General features: G+C 42.5%; 2 protein-coding genes across 2 annotated transcripts; one reads left to right on the forward strand and one right to left on the reverse strand.

Annotated features, from left to right (window-relative positions):
• Positions 1 to 133: 133 nt before the first annotated feature.
• LOC113492111 (protein shuttle craft) lies at positions 134 to 13919 on the forward strand. Its single transcript, XM_026869428.1, has 17 exons — positions 134 to 551; positions 644 to 2151; positions 3197 to 3373; positions 3928 to 4147; positions 4486 to 4649; positions 4887 to 5091; positions 7155 to 7279; positions 7392 to 7519; positions 7867 to 8020; positions 8520 to 8716; positions 9034 to 9158; positions 9477 to 9671; positions 9819 to 9908; positions 10046 to 10244; positions 10494 to 10646; positions 11127 to 11269; positions 11799 to 13919. Exons 2-17 carry the CDS (start codon positions 801 to 803, stop codon positions 11947 to 11949), a joined length of 3777 nt encoding a protein of 1258 aa, XP_026725229.1. The 5' UTR covers positions 134 to 551; positions 644 to 800; the 3' UTR covers positions 11950 to 13919.
• A 122-nt stretch (positions 13920 to 14041) lies between these two features.
• Positions 14042 to 16690, reverse strand: LOC113492114. Its single transcript, XM_026869432.1, has 5 exons — positions 16200 to 16690; positions 15336 to 16100; positions 15177 to 15260; positions 14535 to 14671; positions 14042 to 14447 (listed from the first exon to the last, which is right to left on the reverse strand). Exons 1-5 carry the CDS (start codon positions 16219 to 16221, stop codon positions 14085 to 14087), a joined length of 1371 nt encoding a protein of 456 aa, XP_026725233.1. The 5' UTR covers positions 16222 to 16690; the 3' UTR covers positions 14042 to 14084.
• Between the last annotated feature and the right edge of the window lie 281 nt (positions 16691 to 16971).

A 16971-nucleotide genomic window follows, 5' to 3' on the forward strand; every position in this document is an offset into this window, starting at 1 on the left:
AAGTTCTTTATAGTTGACAATTTAATGTTAAAAAAAATATGTCCAATCAAGAATCGTATATAAAACTGGAAATGCTGAAATTAATTCTATAACGACTCTCAGAGACTAATAATTAAATTAAAACATTTTTGTTGTTTAATTTTTGTTTTGTTTTTTAGTGTAGTGCGAATGTTGAATTATTCTTCCCATTGCAATTCTTTTTCCGTTTAAAACAAATAATCAAATCAAATCAATATTGGCAGCTACTTAAATGTTTGATTACGTTCATGTTACTTAAATCCGAAATAAAGTTATGAAATTAATTTGTAGATAAATCGATGATAAAATCTACTGACTATAAATAAAATGTTAGGTAAAGTGACAACCATAACGAATCTACTGTCAACGTCGACCTCTTCTTCCCCCTTCACCCTTCTTCCGAATCCGAATCATCCTTGTCATATCGTTAGAGTTATTGCAATTTTATAAATTATTAAATTATTTTAGTTTATTTTTTGTTACTTTATAGTTATTTTTAACAAAAACGACTCGATAGACAAAACAAGCAAGTGGTAAGTCGACTATAGTGTTCAGTAAATTAGAAAGTGGCACATGTCGGTAGCTTTCGCATTTGATAACAAATTATTATTTTTATTCATTTCAGGCCGAGTTACACGGTTAACTATAGACCTCAGGCTTCGGCCTGCGGTCACAAAAACACGACCACCCTTGAAAAACACGCGTAAAGCTTCTAAATTCTTCAACATACTTTATCAATATCTCACAAATATTTCATAATATATCTTAATTTTTCCGTAACCATGTCTCAGTGGAACAATTCATACGCTTACGATAACCAGTACCAATCCTGGAATGGTGATCCCAATTGTCAATATGCTAACCAGACCTATTATCCTAACAGAGCAGAGCCAGCTAATCAATATGTGAGCTTTAATGAGTTTTTATCTCAAATGCAAAACAATGGTGCGCCGAATTCTGCTAACTATAGTAATGTACAATACGAAGCTTATCAAAATAGGCATTACAACTACCAGAACTTACCACCCAACGCTCAAAACCCTCAATTAGACAGTTATGGATATGCAGCCTCATCAAATGCCCCCAATGGTGCTGAAGCATACCAAATGAATGTCCAAAGTCAGTACGCTCCAGTGGCTCCCAATACCAATGCTTACACAAATGCAATGATACTCAAATCCAACTTAACTCCTACTGCCACTGAGTTTGTGCCAAAATGTTCTATGATGAATCCTTCAACTAGCACTCAGAACATTCCTGAGACCAGTACTGTGAATGAGGATAGTGAATTTAGAAATAATTATGTTAATGTAAATGACTCAAGAAATCACCATTCAAATGTAAGTGATTCACGAAATAACTATGTCAACACCAGTGAATCTCGTACCAATGCTAGCAGTAAATCTGATACAAACTGGAGAGAACGTCCTCAAAGTTCCCAGCAAAGCAATGAACAGAACCCAAGAACAGAATCATTTCAGCGTCCACAAGAGGTAACGAGAAGCCATGAGCCTAATAGTCGTCGTAATCGCGATAATAACTATCGCGATTATGAATCAAAATCTAGACACGAATTAACCGGTCGTAATTATGAATCGAATGGGCGCCACGACTATAACAACCGAAATTATGACTCAAATGGGCGCCATGAGTCTAACAGTCGCAGCTATGAATCTAATAGTCGATACGAATCTAGCAACCATAGTCAAGAATCAGATGTTCGTCAAAATGAACCCAGTGGTCGCAGCCGTGAACCAAACGACTCAAATAGTCGCAACTACGAATCAAATAACCGCAGCTATGAAACAAGCAACAAAAGAGGTCAATCAAAGCAAAATTATAAGTCGAAAAACAATGATGATGCTCGTACTTTTTACAACAGTTCCATAAGTAAGGATAGCCAGGATGTGAGAAATGGGAGGGGTGAAGGGTCTGGCCGCGGAAAGAACTGGATAGGAAGCCAGCGTGTCAGGGCGACAGAACGGAACTGCACAGAAGATGAGCAATATGCAAACACCTACTTAAAGGAGGAAAGAATGGAAAGCAGAGAAAGAGAGAGAGAAAAAGTGACTAGAGTGGAACCCATTCAAAGCCCAGCTCGCTCAAAAAGTAAACATCAGAATAATGATCAAGGTTCGTAAATTTGCTTTATTGTTGTAAGATCTTTTAAGTTTGTTTTTGTATATCCATTATCAATTTTATCAATTGTAAATAATAATTGATAAATTGTCCATATATCTTTTTGTAATATGTTGCAATCAACATGACACATCAATCAGTATTTACATAACTACAATATGTTTTTGTTAATAGCCTAGTATGTAGAACACATGACTAAGCCTACTAAGCCTTTAGTACTTTTCCTTAAAATTTTACCTTCACACTAAAGTTATAATTAAAATTCTTGCTATCTCTGTCACTCTCCTATAATGTAGAGACAGATGAGCTTTTCTTTATCCTTTTTTATCCTCCATGTAAATAGTTGTTTCTGCTATAGTCTGTACAGTATTCAGCCTATTATTCCTATTGTTCCTTCACAGAATAGGTCTTGTACAGTACACAAGACTTGTTTACCTCTAGTAAGAACTATGGTCAGCCAATCACAAGTCTAATCAAGTACATAATTTGGCTGCCAAACTTAATGTATGAATATTAGTAAATCAATGAGTAAAAATGCCTGGCGCATATCCAATACTAGCTGTTGCCCGCGACTTCGTCCACGTGATCGATTGTATCTTCGCTCCTATTAGTCGCAGCGTGATGTTATATAGCCTATAGCCTTCCTTGATACAAGGTCTATTCAACACAAAAAGAATTTTTCAATTCGAACCAGTAGATCCTGAGATTAGCGCGTTCAAACAAACAAACAAACAAACAAACAAACTCTTCAGCTTTATATATTAGTATAGATATATAATACGTTTTTAGAGTCTATCCATTGCAGCATTCAGTATATACATTTAATAGACAGGTATGAGATAGTAAAACTTTTCAAACAACAGTTTTTGTCTATTAAAAAAAAACAATATTACATTTTTAATACACGCAGTAGACGCCATTAAATACTATACTTTATATATGGTGATGCCCTGAATTGAGTAAAACCCAAATCGATTCATAAAAATTTTGTATGCAGTATGGTTTCATAAACCATATTAAAGGTACATTTATTTTACAGCAAATAAAGAGATGACTCAACGGGAGCGCCTTGCAGAGCAGTTAGATAAAGGAACGCTGGAGTGTCTGGTGTGCTGCGACAGAGTCAAGCAGTTTGATCAAGTGTGGTCCTGCACCAACTGCTACCATGTACTGCATCTCAGGTGCATTAGAAAATGGGCCATGAGTAGTATGGTCGGTGAGTACTAAAAAATACTGTTATTTAAGTAAACCAACTTGGTGTGAAAATATTCAATGAAAGTTGTCAATTAATTTAAGTAACAATACATGTTTACTCAAACTTGAACAGCTGTTGATAATAATGAATACAAAAATCTGTTGCCATTATCAGCCTGGTGTTCACTGTGATAAATTTAATACAATCTTTGTGAATGAACCACTTGGGCATACATTACTATTTCATATCATCAGAAATAGAAAATCTGTCTAATTAGAGTCAATGTGCTACAGGATAACTATTTAGTACATTTTTAAAACTTGCGATATTGAATTAAATTTCATAGTTCATTTTTGACACTCACGCGTATTTATCGGGTTTGCTTAACTAATTTTGGACCCAACCGACGTCATTCACGCTGATGATTAAGAATTCCAGTTGGGTCCGGAACTACTCCGACAATCCCGATAAATACGCGTTAGTTAAACCATTGCCTCATTTAATTTTGAGTCATACTCACAAGTTAGTATAAAAAATTCATAGTTCTTTTTACATCTGTCGTGTATTATTTGTAGAGGGCAAGTGGCGCTGCCCGGCCTGTCAGAACACGAGCGAGCTGATCCCGGGCGAGTACCGCTGCATGTGCGGCGCCGTGCGCGCGCCCGAGTACGTGCGCGGCGCGGCGGGCGCGCACACGTGCGGCCGCGCCTGCCGCCGCGCGCGCGCCTGCCCGCACCCCTGCACGCTGCTGTGCCATCCCGGGCCCTGCCCGCCCTGCCAGGCCACCGTCGTCAAGTATGTGCTCCTGATATATAACTTAGCTTGAGACTAAAAAGTGCAATGTGTCCGCAAATTGCTCGTGCCCATGTAGCTGTCATTAAATTTACGAATGTGTAAAGAAAAAGCAGTTTCTTGTTGCTTTAAACCATTGTGATACTTTTAAATCTCGTATCTTATGAAGTATATAGAAAATCTGTATAATTAGAAACATAAACAATCAACGTAACTTCTGAAAAAAAAACACTATTACAATGTCACCAAAAATAAATAAAAAATTCATAGAAGAATATCGAGAATAATTTATTGATCTTCTTCAAAGTAATTGTAGTAAAATGTTCACGCAATCTGTGCAGACAATGCGGCTGCGGTGCGGAGACCCGCTCGGTGTTATGCAGCAGCAAGCTGCCGCAAGTTTGCGGCCGAGTGTGTGGCCGCACGCTGCAGTGCGGTGTGCACAAGTGCAAGAGCGACTGCCACGAGGGACCCTGTGATGAATGCACCGAGGTTGTCACACAAGGTAAAATACTCAAATATAATATATGTTTTAGTGTTTCATGTATTGAAAGTCAGTTCAAACAGTTTTAATAGCTCTAAAGTGCTGAATGATGCCATTCTTATATAATATAGTAAGTGTCATTTCTACTTTTTCCTCTACTCGGCCTTATTTATTATTCCGATTTATTTTAGATTGCCCATAACCTATCTAAATATGTATTGGTTGTAATGAATAAGAACCCCGTGTTTGTGCGCTTAGTGTGCTACTGCCCGGCGGCCAAGTCCCGCTCGGTGGTGTGCACGGCGGAGTCGGGGTCGTGCGGCAGCTGGTCGTGCGGCGACACGTGCGGCCGCGTGCTGGCGTGCGGCGCGCACGTCTGCCGCGCGCCCTGCCACGCGCCGCCCTGCCGGCCCTGCGCGCTGCTGCCGCAACACGTGCCCACCTGCCCCTGCGGGAACACGCAGTCAGTACCGCACACTAACACACTCTAATATATCTTACTGCCGCGCGCCCTGCCACGCGCCGCCCTGCCGGCCCTGCGCGCTGCTGCCGCAACACGTGCCCACCTGCCCCTGCGGGAACACGCAGTCAGTACCGCACACTAACACACTCTAATATATCTTACTGCCGCGCGCCCTGCCACGCGCCGCCCTGCCGGCCCTGCGCGCTGCTGCCGCAACACCTGCCCACCTGCCCCTGCGGGAACACGCAGTCAGTACCGCACACTAACACACTCTAATATATCTTACTGCCGCGCGCCCTGCCACGCGCCGCCCTGCCGGCCCTGCGCGCTGCTGCCGCAACACGTGCCCACCTGCCCCTGCGGGAACACGCAGTCAGTACCGCACACTAACACACTCTAATATATCTTACTGCCGCGCGCCCTGCCACGCGCCGCCCTGCCGGCCCTGCGCGCTGCTGCCGCAACACGTGCCCACCTGCCCCTGCGGGAACACGCAGTCAGTACCGCACACTAACACACTCTAATATATCTTACTGCCGCGCGCCCTGCCACGCGCCGCCCTGCCGGCCCTGCGCGCTGCTGCCGCAACACGTGCCCACCTGCCCCTGCGGGAACACGCAGTCAGTACCGCACACTAACACACTCTAATATATCTTACTTCCGCGCGCCCTGCCACGCGCCGCCCTGCCGGCCCTGCGCGCTGCTGCCGCAACACGTGCCCACCTGCCCCTGCGGGAACACGCAGTCAGTACCGCACACTAACACACTCTAATATATCTTACTGCCGCGCGCCCTGCCACGCGCCGCCCTGCCGGCCCTGCGCGCTGCTGCCGCAACACGTGCCCACCTGCCCCTGCGGGAACACGCAGTCAGTACCGCACACTAACACACTCTAATATATCTTACTGCCGCGCGCCCTGCCACGCGCCGCCCTGCCGGCCCTGCGCGCTGCTGCCGCAACACGTGCCCACCTGCCCCTGCGGGAACACGCAGTCAGTACCGCACACTAACACACTCTAATATATCTTACTGCCGCGCGCCCTGCCACGCGCCGCCCTGCCGGCCCTGCGCGCTGCTGCCGCAACACGTGCCCACCTGCCCCTGCGGGAACACGCAGTCAGTACCGCACACTAACACACTCTAATATATCTTACTGCCGCGCGCCCTGCCACGCGCCGCCCTGCCGGCCCTGCGCGCTGCTGCCGCAACACGTGCCCACCTGCCCCTGCGGGAACACGCAGTCAGTACCGCACACTAACACACTCTAATATATCTTACTGCCGCGCGCCCTGCCACGCGCCGCCCTGCCGGCCCTGCGCGCTGCTGCCGCAACACGTGCCCACCTGCCCCTGCGGGAACACGCAGTCAGTACCGCACACTAACACACTCTAATATATCTTACTGCCGCGCGCCCTGCCACGCGCCGCCCTGCCGGCCCTGCGCGCTGCTGCCGCAACACCTGCCCACCTGCCCCTGCGGGAACACGCAGTCAGTACCGCACACTAACACACTCTAATATATCTTACTGCCGCGCGCCCTGCCACGCGCCGCCCTGCCGGCCCTGCGCGCTGCTGCCGCAACACGTGCCCACCTGCCCCTGCGGGAACACGCAGTCAGTACCGCACACTAACACACTCTAATATATCTTACTGCCGCGCGCCCTGCCACGCGCCGCCCTGCCGGCCCTGCGCGCTGCTGCCGCAACACGTGCCCACCTGCCCCTGCGGGAACACGCAGTCAGTACCGCACACTAACACACTCTGATATATATCTAATGCACGTCTTTCATTGATGTACTTTCGGAGATATACCTCTCCCAAGGTACGAGAGTAAGACGGACTGAGGAGCAGAAGCAAAAACAAGAGATTTGAGCAGAAGCAAAAACAAGAGATTTCTAAGTCCTCAACTGTGTAATTTGTCTGCTACGGGCTATTTTTGACAATTTTTCATTGATTTTAGTGATTTAAATTCGAATGCCTGAAAATGTATAAAAAAAAAACCCTGAATGCACTATTTGTTGTACCTTTCTTCGAACTGATAAATAATCCACTTATTCTCAACAGACTTCCAAAAGACTCGCGCAAGTCTTGTACCGACCCGATCCCACTGTGCGGTAACATTTGTGCCAAACCGCTGCAGTGCGGGCCCGCTGGAGACAAGCACTTCTGCAAACTTAATTGTCATGAAGGTATGCATATTTTTTTTCCTTTCCACCCAATTATATTTAAATAACTTACTTTAGAACACTACGTAGGGTTTTCTCAACAGGATTGATTTTTTTATATATACTTTATTCGCAGGTCCATGCCCCGAATGTCCCGATAAAACTGTGCTCCAATGTCGCTGCGGTCACTCTAGTCGTGAGGTACCGTGCGCCGAACTGCCCGAAATGTACAACAATGTGCTGTGCCAGAAGAAGTGTAATAAGGTACGTTGACACATACTGCTGTTGGCGACCGCCAGCAATAGCAATTATGCTGATCGTGGGTTCTGTTGGAGGTGGTTCTCTAATGTTATTAATTATTTTGATGAGAATGTACACCAGATAACTCGTCGTAGATCCGCGTAAAGCACTCACTTCACCCAAAGTGCGAACGCATTCGCAGCTGCCCTGCCCGCGCTTGCCGAAGTCTCTTTGCGTATAAGCAAACCGATGACTGGTACCTCTAAATTATGGAGTAATTCCTTTAGATATCTTCATGCCAGCTCCTTGTAGTTTCTCATGTCAAGGCAATATAACTAATGAATATCTCACTGTCTCCCGTCGTCCAACAGAAGTTATCATGCGGTCGCCACCGCTGCCGCACAGTATGCTGCGCGGCGACCTCGCACCGCTGCGCCGTGGTGTGCGGCCGCACGCTGTCCTGCCAGACGCACCGCTGCGAGGAGTTCTGCCACACCGGACACTGCGCGCCCTGCCCGCGCGTCAGTGAGTGTCACATGTCATAAGTTATCAATATGATCGCATCGTAAACAGAAAGTGGGAATCTGATAGGAGATTTTAGAGATTTGTACTGTGATATTGTATATGGGTATCATGCAGAATCAAAGCCTTTGCAGTCGGTTTAAAACCGACTTCAGATAAGAAATGTTGCGCCAAACTTCATGACTATTGGGATTTTCTTTAATGGGATCAAATGACAGCTATTTTAGCTAAATGAAAATATAATCAACAATAATTAATAGGTTTAAATGATCTAAATTCAAATCTCAAAATCGGTCCCGCCGTTTCTATAATTGTAAATTGTCATCAGGTTTGAAGTTACTCTGAAAATTTTAGCCTTCTAGCTTATCGGGAAGTGCCTCAAAGTTGAGTTACATAAATCCAATCGAATCGACAAACAAACAAATAAGTGAGTGTAGCTCACCGTGAAAATCGGTTCATCCGGTGCGAAGCTATTTCGACGTACACCTCCCCATGCCCCCAGGCTTCGAGGAGCTGTCGTGCTCGTGCGGCGCGCAGACGCTGCTGCCGCCGGTGCGCTGCGGCGCGCGCCCGCCCGCCTGCAGCGCGCCGTGCGGCCGCGCGCGCGCCTGCCGCCACCCGCCGCACCACTCCTGCCACGCGGGGGACTGCCCGCCCTGCGTCGTGCTCACCACCAAGCGCTGCCACGGGAACCACGAGGTCAGCACGACACTTACATTAGCGCACGCTCAGGCTGAGAATACTGGAATTATTTAAACTGTCCTGAAACGAATTCATTTTATAATCACATCTTACGTGATTTTTAAAATGCGTCCTAAGTCCCATTAAACGACCCAAGTTCAGCTCAGATTCAGGAAATACTCTACAGTCGTTAAATACACTTATACAAGCACTTTAACCTGGACTTTAAAAAAAGACCGCGGCCTACGAGTTCGTTCGACCGTTAAAAAGTGATGATGTAATATGTATTACTTGCAGAATAAAATTTCGATAATAATACTCATTTTTGTTTCTAGGAACGAAAAACGATACCGTGTTCCCAAGAAGAGTTCTCTTGTGGTTTGCCTTGCGGGAAGCCACTGCCGTGTGGCAAGCACACCTGCATCAAGACGTGTCATAAGGGTCCTTGTGATACTGGCAAGTAAGTACCTCACTCCATTTCTTACTATGGATCATTATTCTAATGATAAGTCAGTCATTTTTGTTTTTACTGCATATTATTCATAACTTTTTTTCGCACTCATAGCCTATACAATCACTGATGCTACATTGCCTTTATTTCCTTCTCTAAAACATGAATGAGCTCGTGCGTTAACGCAGATGTCAACTGACTGACGATCGTAAAACATTGGCTTACATCGTTGTGAAATACACTTCACTCCCCGCAAGCACCTCAAAAACTGTCAATTTGTATGACTGAATATAATATTATGTAGTAAACATGTCGTTCGTATATCAGATGCACCCAGCCGTGCATGGTCCCGCGCCCCAGCTGCGGGCACCCGTGCGCGGCGGCGTGCCACGCGGGCGCGGCGGGCGCGGGCGCGGCCTGCCCCAGCGCCGCGCCCTGCCGCCGCGCCGTGCGGGCCACCTGCCCCTGCGCGCGCCGCCACGCGCAGCGGCCCTGCTGCGACAACGCACGCGACTATGCCAAGTAAGCGCTACTCCACGATGCAACATTATCCATCCATCATCAGTTTGAATGCAGTTGACACGACTGCAACAGAACTGCAAACCAATCGTTACAGTTGCACACCCTCAAGATTCCCCAATCTTTAATGCTTTTAAACTTGTACAACAGGATGATGAGTGCCCTCGCAGCTACTAAGATGTCCGAAGGTGGTTCAGTAGATCTCTCAGACGTACAGCGTCCAGGAAATATGCTTAAAACGTAAGTTTGACTTATTTTCCTTGTCCTTTCCTTATTAAAATATATCCCTAATTTGCTATGCCTCTGAAACAGTTTTTTCTGTTATGCTGTATGAATTATTTTCCGAATAATGTTTAATTGTAATGGTTTGTCGTCAGCCTGGAGTGCGACGACGAGTGTCGCGTGGAGGCCCGCACGCGGCAGCTGGCGCTGGCGCTGCAGATCCGCAACCCCGACGTGTCGGCCAAGCTGGCGCCGCGCTACAGCGAGCACGTGCGGGCCACGGCCACGCGCGAGCCCGCCTTCGCGCAGCAGATACACGACAAGCTCACCGAGCTCGTGCAGCTCGCTAAGAAGGTCACAAACATTTTTTTTACGTTTTCTATCTGTACTGACAACAAAAAGTCGCTTTATCCGATCCGATTTATAAACAGTCAATCATTTTCAGAAAGGCATAACAATTGGTGTTCATAATGGTTTAAGTAACTATATTGTTACAGCAATATACAATCTTTGAATTTTATTGTGTACTAAAATCTGATCTTGTTATATCATGTCGACCTCACATTGAACACCGTATGTATAACACTGCCACTTTGCTTGTAGTCAAAACAGAAGACGCGCGCTCATTCATTCCCATCGATGAACTGGCAGAAGCGTCAGTTTATTCACGAGCTGTGTGAACACTTCGGCTGCGAGAGCGTCGCTTACGATGCTGAGCCCAACAGGAACGTTGTGGCTACTGCTGACAAGGAAAAGGTTAGTGAAAGGATAAATATTTTTTTTTTAAGGGACCGGCTGTCAAACTTCCTTTAACTATGCTTGGAAAATTCTAACAAGTAAAATTGAATATCTATTTATTTATAAGAATATTGTAAAAATTGAATATCTATTTATTTATAAGAATATTGTAAAAATAGATGTTACATAAAATAGGGCCATAATGTTTGTTGTTTTCAGCATACACATATTTTATAGTCAAAAAAAATTGAATTATGTGATATATTTTGGTTCCATTATATTTAAATTTTCCCCAATATTTTGTTATAATAAACACTAGCCACCATCCATGTATAGTCATGGAGGGCGCATCCTCAATACCTCAGATCGTGGAAATCAATCATAATAGCATAAGCAAAAGATTTAAAGTGGTACATGGACGAACACGCGTCCACATATTTTTAATATTGTAAGGATTGTCAGCACTATCACAGTCCGTAACCGTGTCGCCCCCCGCAGTCGTGGCTGCCGGCCATGAGCGTGCTGGAGGTGCTGGCGCGCGAGGCGGGCAAGCGCCGCGTGCCCGGGCCCGTGCTGCGCGCGCCGCCCGCGCCCGCCGCCGAGCGCGCGCCCAAGGCCGCCAGCGCCGCGCCCGCGCACAAGTATGCACACTACACACACACTTAGCCCAGATTCGTCTGAGCCTACTAGTTTTTCCCTGCAGCCTCCGTATTAAAACGAGGTGGCTACTAATTGAATGCCTATGTCAATTAAACCCATACGATGACAAAGAGCAATGAGCACCTAGCGCACAACCTTACGCCTTTCAAAATGAAAACAATCCAAAATTGATTTCATATAAGCCGTTTTCGAAGCATTTTTAACCTTACAATAATGACATAAGGTGCAAAATGTCATTCCTGTGGAGAAGAACTGGCAAGAATTAAATAAAAGATATATTTAAGAATAAATATTTTTTTATAACATTAAAGTAATAAATAACCAACTGCTGCCAGCTATATTATAGGGAAGATTTGAACATTGGTGGCTACAACTTTCGCTTATTGCTTTTCCCATGCGAAGATTATCATGATCAATAACGTTATGACCTAAAATGGGCTCTAACTTCGCAACCAAAAAAATATTAATAAATTTAATAATATTAAATAAATATTTTTTTATCTTTCACAGACAAGCAAGTGGCTGGGCAACATTGACATCAACAAACGCGTGGGCGGCCCGCAGTCAACCGAAGCCGCAACCAGCTCAGCCAGCGGCGCAACCGCAACCGCAACCGCAACCAGAGAAGATCGACTACTTCGACAACCCGCCCGAGAACTAGGCGCCTAGCTCAAATTATACAGTAAGTGTACACTCAGTGCATATTTTATTTACTCTGTACCAAAACGCGTGGCACTAAATTGATGGAAAAAATAATAGAAATAAAATCAATATTTCTTTATTAAACACTTTACTTACATAATTACCAGTGATCCATTGATGTTTTTGTGGACTTGTTTGTACCACATGTAAAACGTGTTGTCAAGGTTCAAAGTGGACCTACATTGGCAAGATTTATACTTTAGCCATGGGTACTTATAACCTTTATTTATTGACTAAATTATGATCACACAACTACTTAAAATATGTTGATCTATTTATTAAAAATATCCAGGTGATTAAATAATATTATGAGATTTTAAATTATTATTTTTGATGCACTGAGTGTTTGACAAGAGACAATAGTGTCAATTTTATAAGTGTTTACCATTCTTATTGTAACGTATTGTACACTAAATCGAAATATCATATAGTTATGTATAGACTTTTCTAATGGGGCATATGTATTCGGCGTATTGTATTGTTAATCGCACGGCAGAAGTAAGTCTGTTTTTCGCATAATTGTATTTAAAAAAATAAATGCATAATATCAAAATTATGTGTTCCTGTACACGATAGTCCTTTATGACAATTTGCGGCTGGACCATGGCTGTTAGGGATTAATCTAGAACATAACAACTTAGGAACTAATTATTGAACAGGCACCAAGGGAACATTGCAACGTATTCTTTTGTCAATGGGGTTCAGCATGACTTGCATCACTTTTTAAAAAACAAGTTATAATGCGACTGTGTAATTTTTTTACTCTTTAATTCCCTATAGGCTTTGTCAATAACGGATTATCACGTACAGAACCAAAAAAAACTAGCACAAATGTAAAGCACTTAATTTAAAGTCAGCCCCTTAGCCCATATCGATTTATAGACGCTTAGTGTAATATTTCTGTGAAAAAACATGCCTTTACCCGCATACCATAGTGAAGCACGCCTTACAATCTACCGTCACACAGTACATAGCAAAATATTTACATGTTAGTAAATTATAATCATACATATATGTTATACAGAACTGCCTTTACCCGGCTATGGCGACCAGTTTTTCAGCCTAAGTGGTATATTAGAGAAGGGATACATTTAATATTATATGTCCGGAACATACAATATATTTTGAGTCAATTTTCATATGACTGTCTGACCTTGTTGTCACTTGATTTCTTAAAATAAATATTGAGAATGATATTATACTCCCGCTGTTTGAACCATAGTCGGGTAATTGTTTTTATAATTGCCTGTTTTATCACGTTATTAACAATAAGTAATACCGCAATTTTATTTTGTTTGGTATGTATTTATTGGTCATACTGTGAGACATAAAAAATAATTATTCATTACCAGTTAAAGTATTTATAGAACAATAGCTTACAGATTGTTCGAACATGTTTAAAAGATTTGTTTGTTACATTTGAAGTGATTTTATGGTTAACAGTAAGATGTAGCCTTCTTTATAAAAATAACATTCTGTTATGTGCCTGGAATTAAAGTCTTACACTGTTGATTATTACTATTACCCTTAAGTATTGCCAGTAAAAAAAAGTTGAATTTTATAAAGAAGGCTGAACATGTTAGCACCTGTGTTAAATTTTGTGCAACCTAATCAAGTAAAAAATAGGAAAATCACCTTCTTTTTAATTTCCCATTCAAGTGTTTAATTTGACTTCTTCTTGGCCTAGTCGGTAAAATATATTTAAATTATTTTAAAATGCGTCAACATAACGCTCAAAATTTTCTATTGATTCCTTAATGTTATTTGGAACCGGCTTCTTTTAAAACGAATTTAAAGGTGAAGGGGATGCGTTCTTATGAAACATTTTCGATGTAAAACTTCTATGTAGAAATCTATAAAAATAATGTAACTAACTTAAATTCGCTGTTGTACAGGCGACATGTGTAATAAAGTGTTACATATTTGTTACGTTGTCTTTTCTTTGCATTACATCTACTTCGATCACGATTGATCAAATTCCTTACTGAACTACGTCTATTGTTGTTGTTAATTCGTATAACCCCAGAATATTGTAGTAAATAATACAAATATGTTGTTTCAATAATTTAATGTGCAACAACAATTTCACAAATGTTAAGAGTCGTCAATGTCCTTTAATATGCTGTCTATATAATGAGCTATTTTAATCATCGGATTGACCGCCTTTTGGCGATTAAGGCAACAATTGCATGGTTTCTGTAAAACATTGGAAGGCTGTTCTGATAAAGAATCTGCCCAAGTACTGCTACAAGATGAAGACGATTGACTTATTATTGAATCTTTGGATGTACACAACTTTGCAAAACTACGCCATGGTTCGCTGGCTCGGCGAGACTTTTTCGTTGCTGTTCGTTTTTCGAACGAATGTTTGCATAACGGCTGCCAACCACTTTCTGAAAAATTCCTATTCGATCGTCTTGCATTTGACCACGTTCTCGCTTTCTTGTTCGCCAATGGCTACAAAAAATATCTACATATTAGAATATGATAAAACAACTTAAGATATTATTAAATTAAGGTATTAATACAATCAAATTGTTATACCTTGTTATCATATGTTTTCCTAAATTTTCTCGATTGTACTGATTTTTTCCGTTTCACATTTTTAAGACTCGCTCTAGACATGTCCGATTCATCAGTTGCATACTTTATTGGTGAGACGTAAGGCTGCAAAATATTACCTAAAATTAAATTTTCTACTAATTTATTCTCATTACTAGGACCATAAGAACTCCGGCGTTGAAATAAATTAATAGACCATACTATCGAGTTTCTGTGAGAGCACAAAGATTCCGTGAATACATAAACTCCACAAACTTTGTGATGATAAACTAAAGCTTTTACGTCTGACAGAAAAACGAGCCATTTGCTCAGTTATTCTCTAGTATATCATTCTTCTATGAACGATTCGACTATATTTGGACACGCATACGCTCCGAGGTCCGATATAAAAAAAAACTGTTAAAAGTAGGTATATACTCACTCAATGTGAGAATTTCGCCGAAAAGAGCGCAGAGCATTCGCGCGCACATGACATTAAAAATAAATATTTAGGAGTCGAAACTTTTACCTGTAATGTACCATTCACACGAAAGTTACTTTTATAAGGAAATTCTCGTATTTATCATCGCTATAAATAAACCATAAGACCGGCTCGCTGGCACAATTAGAACGATAATTACTCACACATTCGGTTGACTCCTCTTCGTAAGACATCACAAGCCAACACCGCCGTCATAAACTGTGAACTGTAGTCACAGTAACAGTTACCTGAAAACCAAACTCACACTTATCTCCACAAACGCAGCAATAAATTTTAAAATTATGTATCTAATTTACAATTACCATGATTTAATTGTACCACTTGATAGGCAAATGAGACTAGTCGGGACCAAATCGCGACTACATTATTGTTATATTCCTGCTCACATTTCTCGCTAACCACAATATGCTGCGACTCACACTCTTCAACAGTATTGACACTACTATGTTCAGAACTTATATCGACATCTTCAAGAACAGTTAACTTTTCCAGACACTGGATATCCTCCTTAACAGCCTCAAGTTGCATGTTGATGTCCTCCGCCATAGTATTTTTAGTAAAATCCATTTCTTCGGGCTGTGGGCAGCCTTCACTGTCAGGTTTTAAATTCTCCACTACGCTGTTGATGCTCTCCGAATAGCTGTTGTCATCCTTTTGATCTTCGACGCTTTTAAAATCGTCTATACAGCATTTGCTCGCCGATAAGCCATCGTTACTAAAGGTTTCATCGGAGAACTCAGTTTCAGTGACTTGAGTAACTCGTTCGTCCTCATGTAAGTCACAGAAACTTTCAAAGAAGTCGTCGTTACTCGCACTGACCGACGTCTTGGCGCTTCCCTTTCTGATATTCTTCTTAATTCTGGACTCGCTGTGACAGAGTCCGAATTGATCGTACAATTTGCGCCTGGCCTTCCGTTCCGACAATTCTTGGCGTAAAATTCTTTCTTGGTAAGAGCGATCTTTCAATTTCTTAGCGGCATCCAACTGGCTCCTTTCAAGGGACTTGTATTGCTCATACAGATACCAAGAACGCACTCGGTGCGACTTTTTATCAATAGTATCTAGATCTAGAAAATAAAACAATCTACTTTCATTACAACCAAGGAGTTTACCGAAAACAAGTCACTGTAGTCCGAGACTGACCTTTGAAAGTCAGCACCACTTACCAAGAGAATCCAAAAAATCCATATCACGCTAAAGGATACCTAATAATGAAATGTGTTTTGAATGACGCGCCGAATATAACATTTACATAGTTCAAGCAAATTTTTTCTTTAATTTTCTATTTCTGTATACCTATCATAAATTGTGTTCGATGCTTTTTCTGCCAGAAGTTACCAAATCTTGTTTAATTTCATTTGACAGTTTGTAAGAGGATTTAAAATGTTTTCTGCCAGCTTTGTAAGTAGGTTCTCAAAATAATATTAAAGAGACTTTATTCCCATAGTCAATTGGTAAAATGAAAGAGGAATTATTTTAAAGTATGGATTCACTATGCTTTTAATCAGTGGTTTCTTTTTGTCTACATTGTTTAAAATTTGGCCCTAAAAGAATTTAAGTGGTAGCGACCATTAAACGCGGAGAATTTTGATCAAGATTTTCATAATTGGCCTAGCCTTTTCCCAACTATGTTGGGGTCGGCTACCAGTCTAACCGGTTTCAGCCAAGTACCAGTGTTTTACAAGGAGCGACCTTATGACGACCTATCTGACCTCCTCAACCCAGTTACCTGGGCAACTCGATACCCCTTGGTTAGACGTTAGAGTTGTAACGACTGTCAAAGATGTAGGAATAACAGCCGGGACCCACAATTTAACGTGCCTTCCGAAACACGGAGTAATTCGTTATGACAAAGATGGTCACCCATCTACGGACCGCGTCAAGCATAGCGTAACCTGTGATCGATTCACTTACATGATTATAGCTTAGCCACGAGCT

The sequence above is a fragment of the Trichoplusia ni genome, chromosome 3 (assembly GCF_003590095.1).
Source record: "Trichoplusia ni isolate ovarian cell line Hi5 chromosome 3, tn1, whole genome shotgun sequence".
NCBI classification, from domain to species: domain Eukaryota; kingdom Metazoa; phylum Arthropoda; class Insecta; order Lepidoptera; family Noctuidae; genus Trichoplusia; species Trichoplusia ni.

Excerpts from the sequence above, each read along its gene's own strand:
- LOC113492111 (XM_026869428.1), top strand. The coding sequence starts at position 801 with ATGTCTCAGTGGAACAATTCATACGCTTACGATAACCAGTACCAATCC. Across the intron at positions 7,280-7,391 it reads CAAACTTAATTGTCATGAAG|GTCCATGCCCCGAATGTCCC; the intron begins GTATGCATATTT and ends CTTTATTCGCAG. Across the intron at positions 10,647-11,126 it reads CTACTGCTGACAAGGAAAAG|TCGTGGCTGCCGGCCATGAG; the intron begins GTTAGTGAAAGG and ends CGCCCCCCGCAG.
- LOC113492114 (XM_026869432.1), bottom strand. The coding sequence starts at position 16,221 with ATGGATTTTTTGGATTCTCTTG. Across the intron at positions 15,261-15,335 it reads AGTGGTACAATTAAATCATG|GTAACTGTTACTGTGACTAC; the intron begins GTAATTGTAAAT and ends TTTGGTTTTCAG. Across the intron at positions 14,448-14,534 it reads GGAAAACATATGATAACAAG|CCATTGGCGAACAAGAAAGC; the intron begins GTATAACAATTT and ends TATTTTTTGTAG.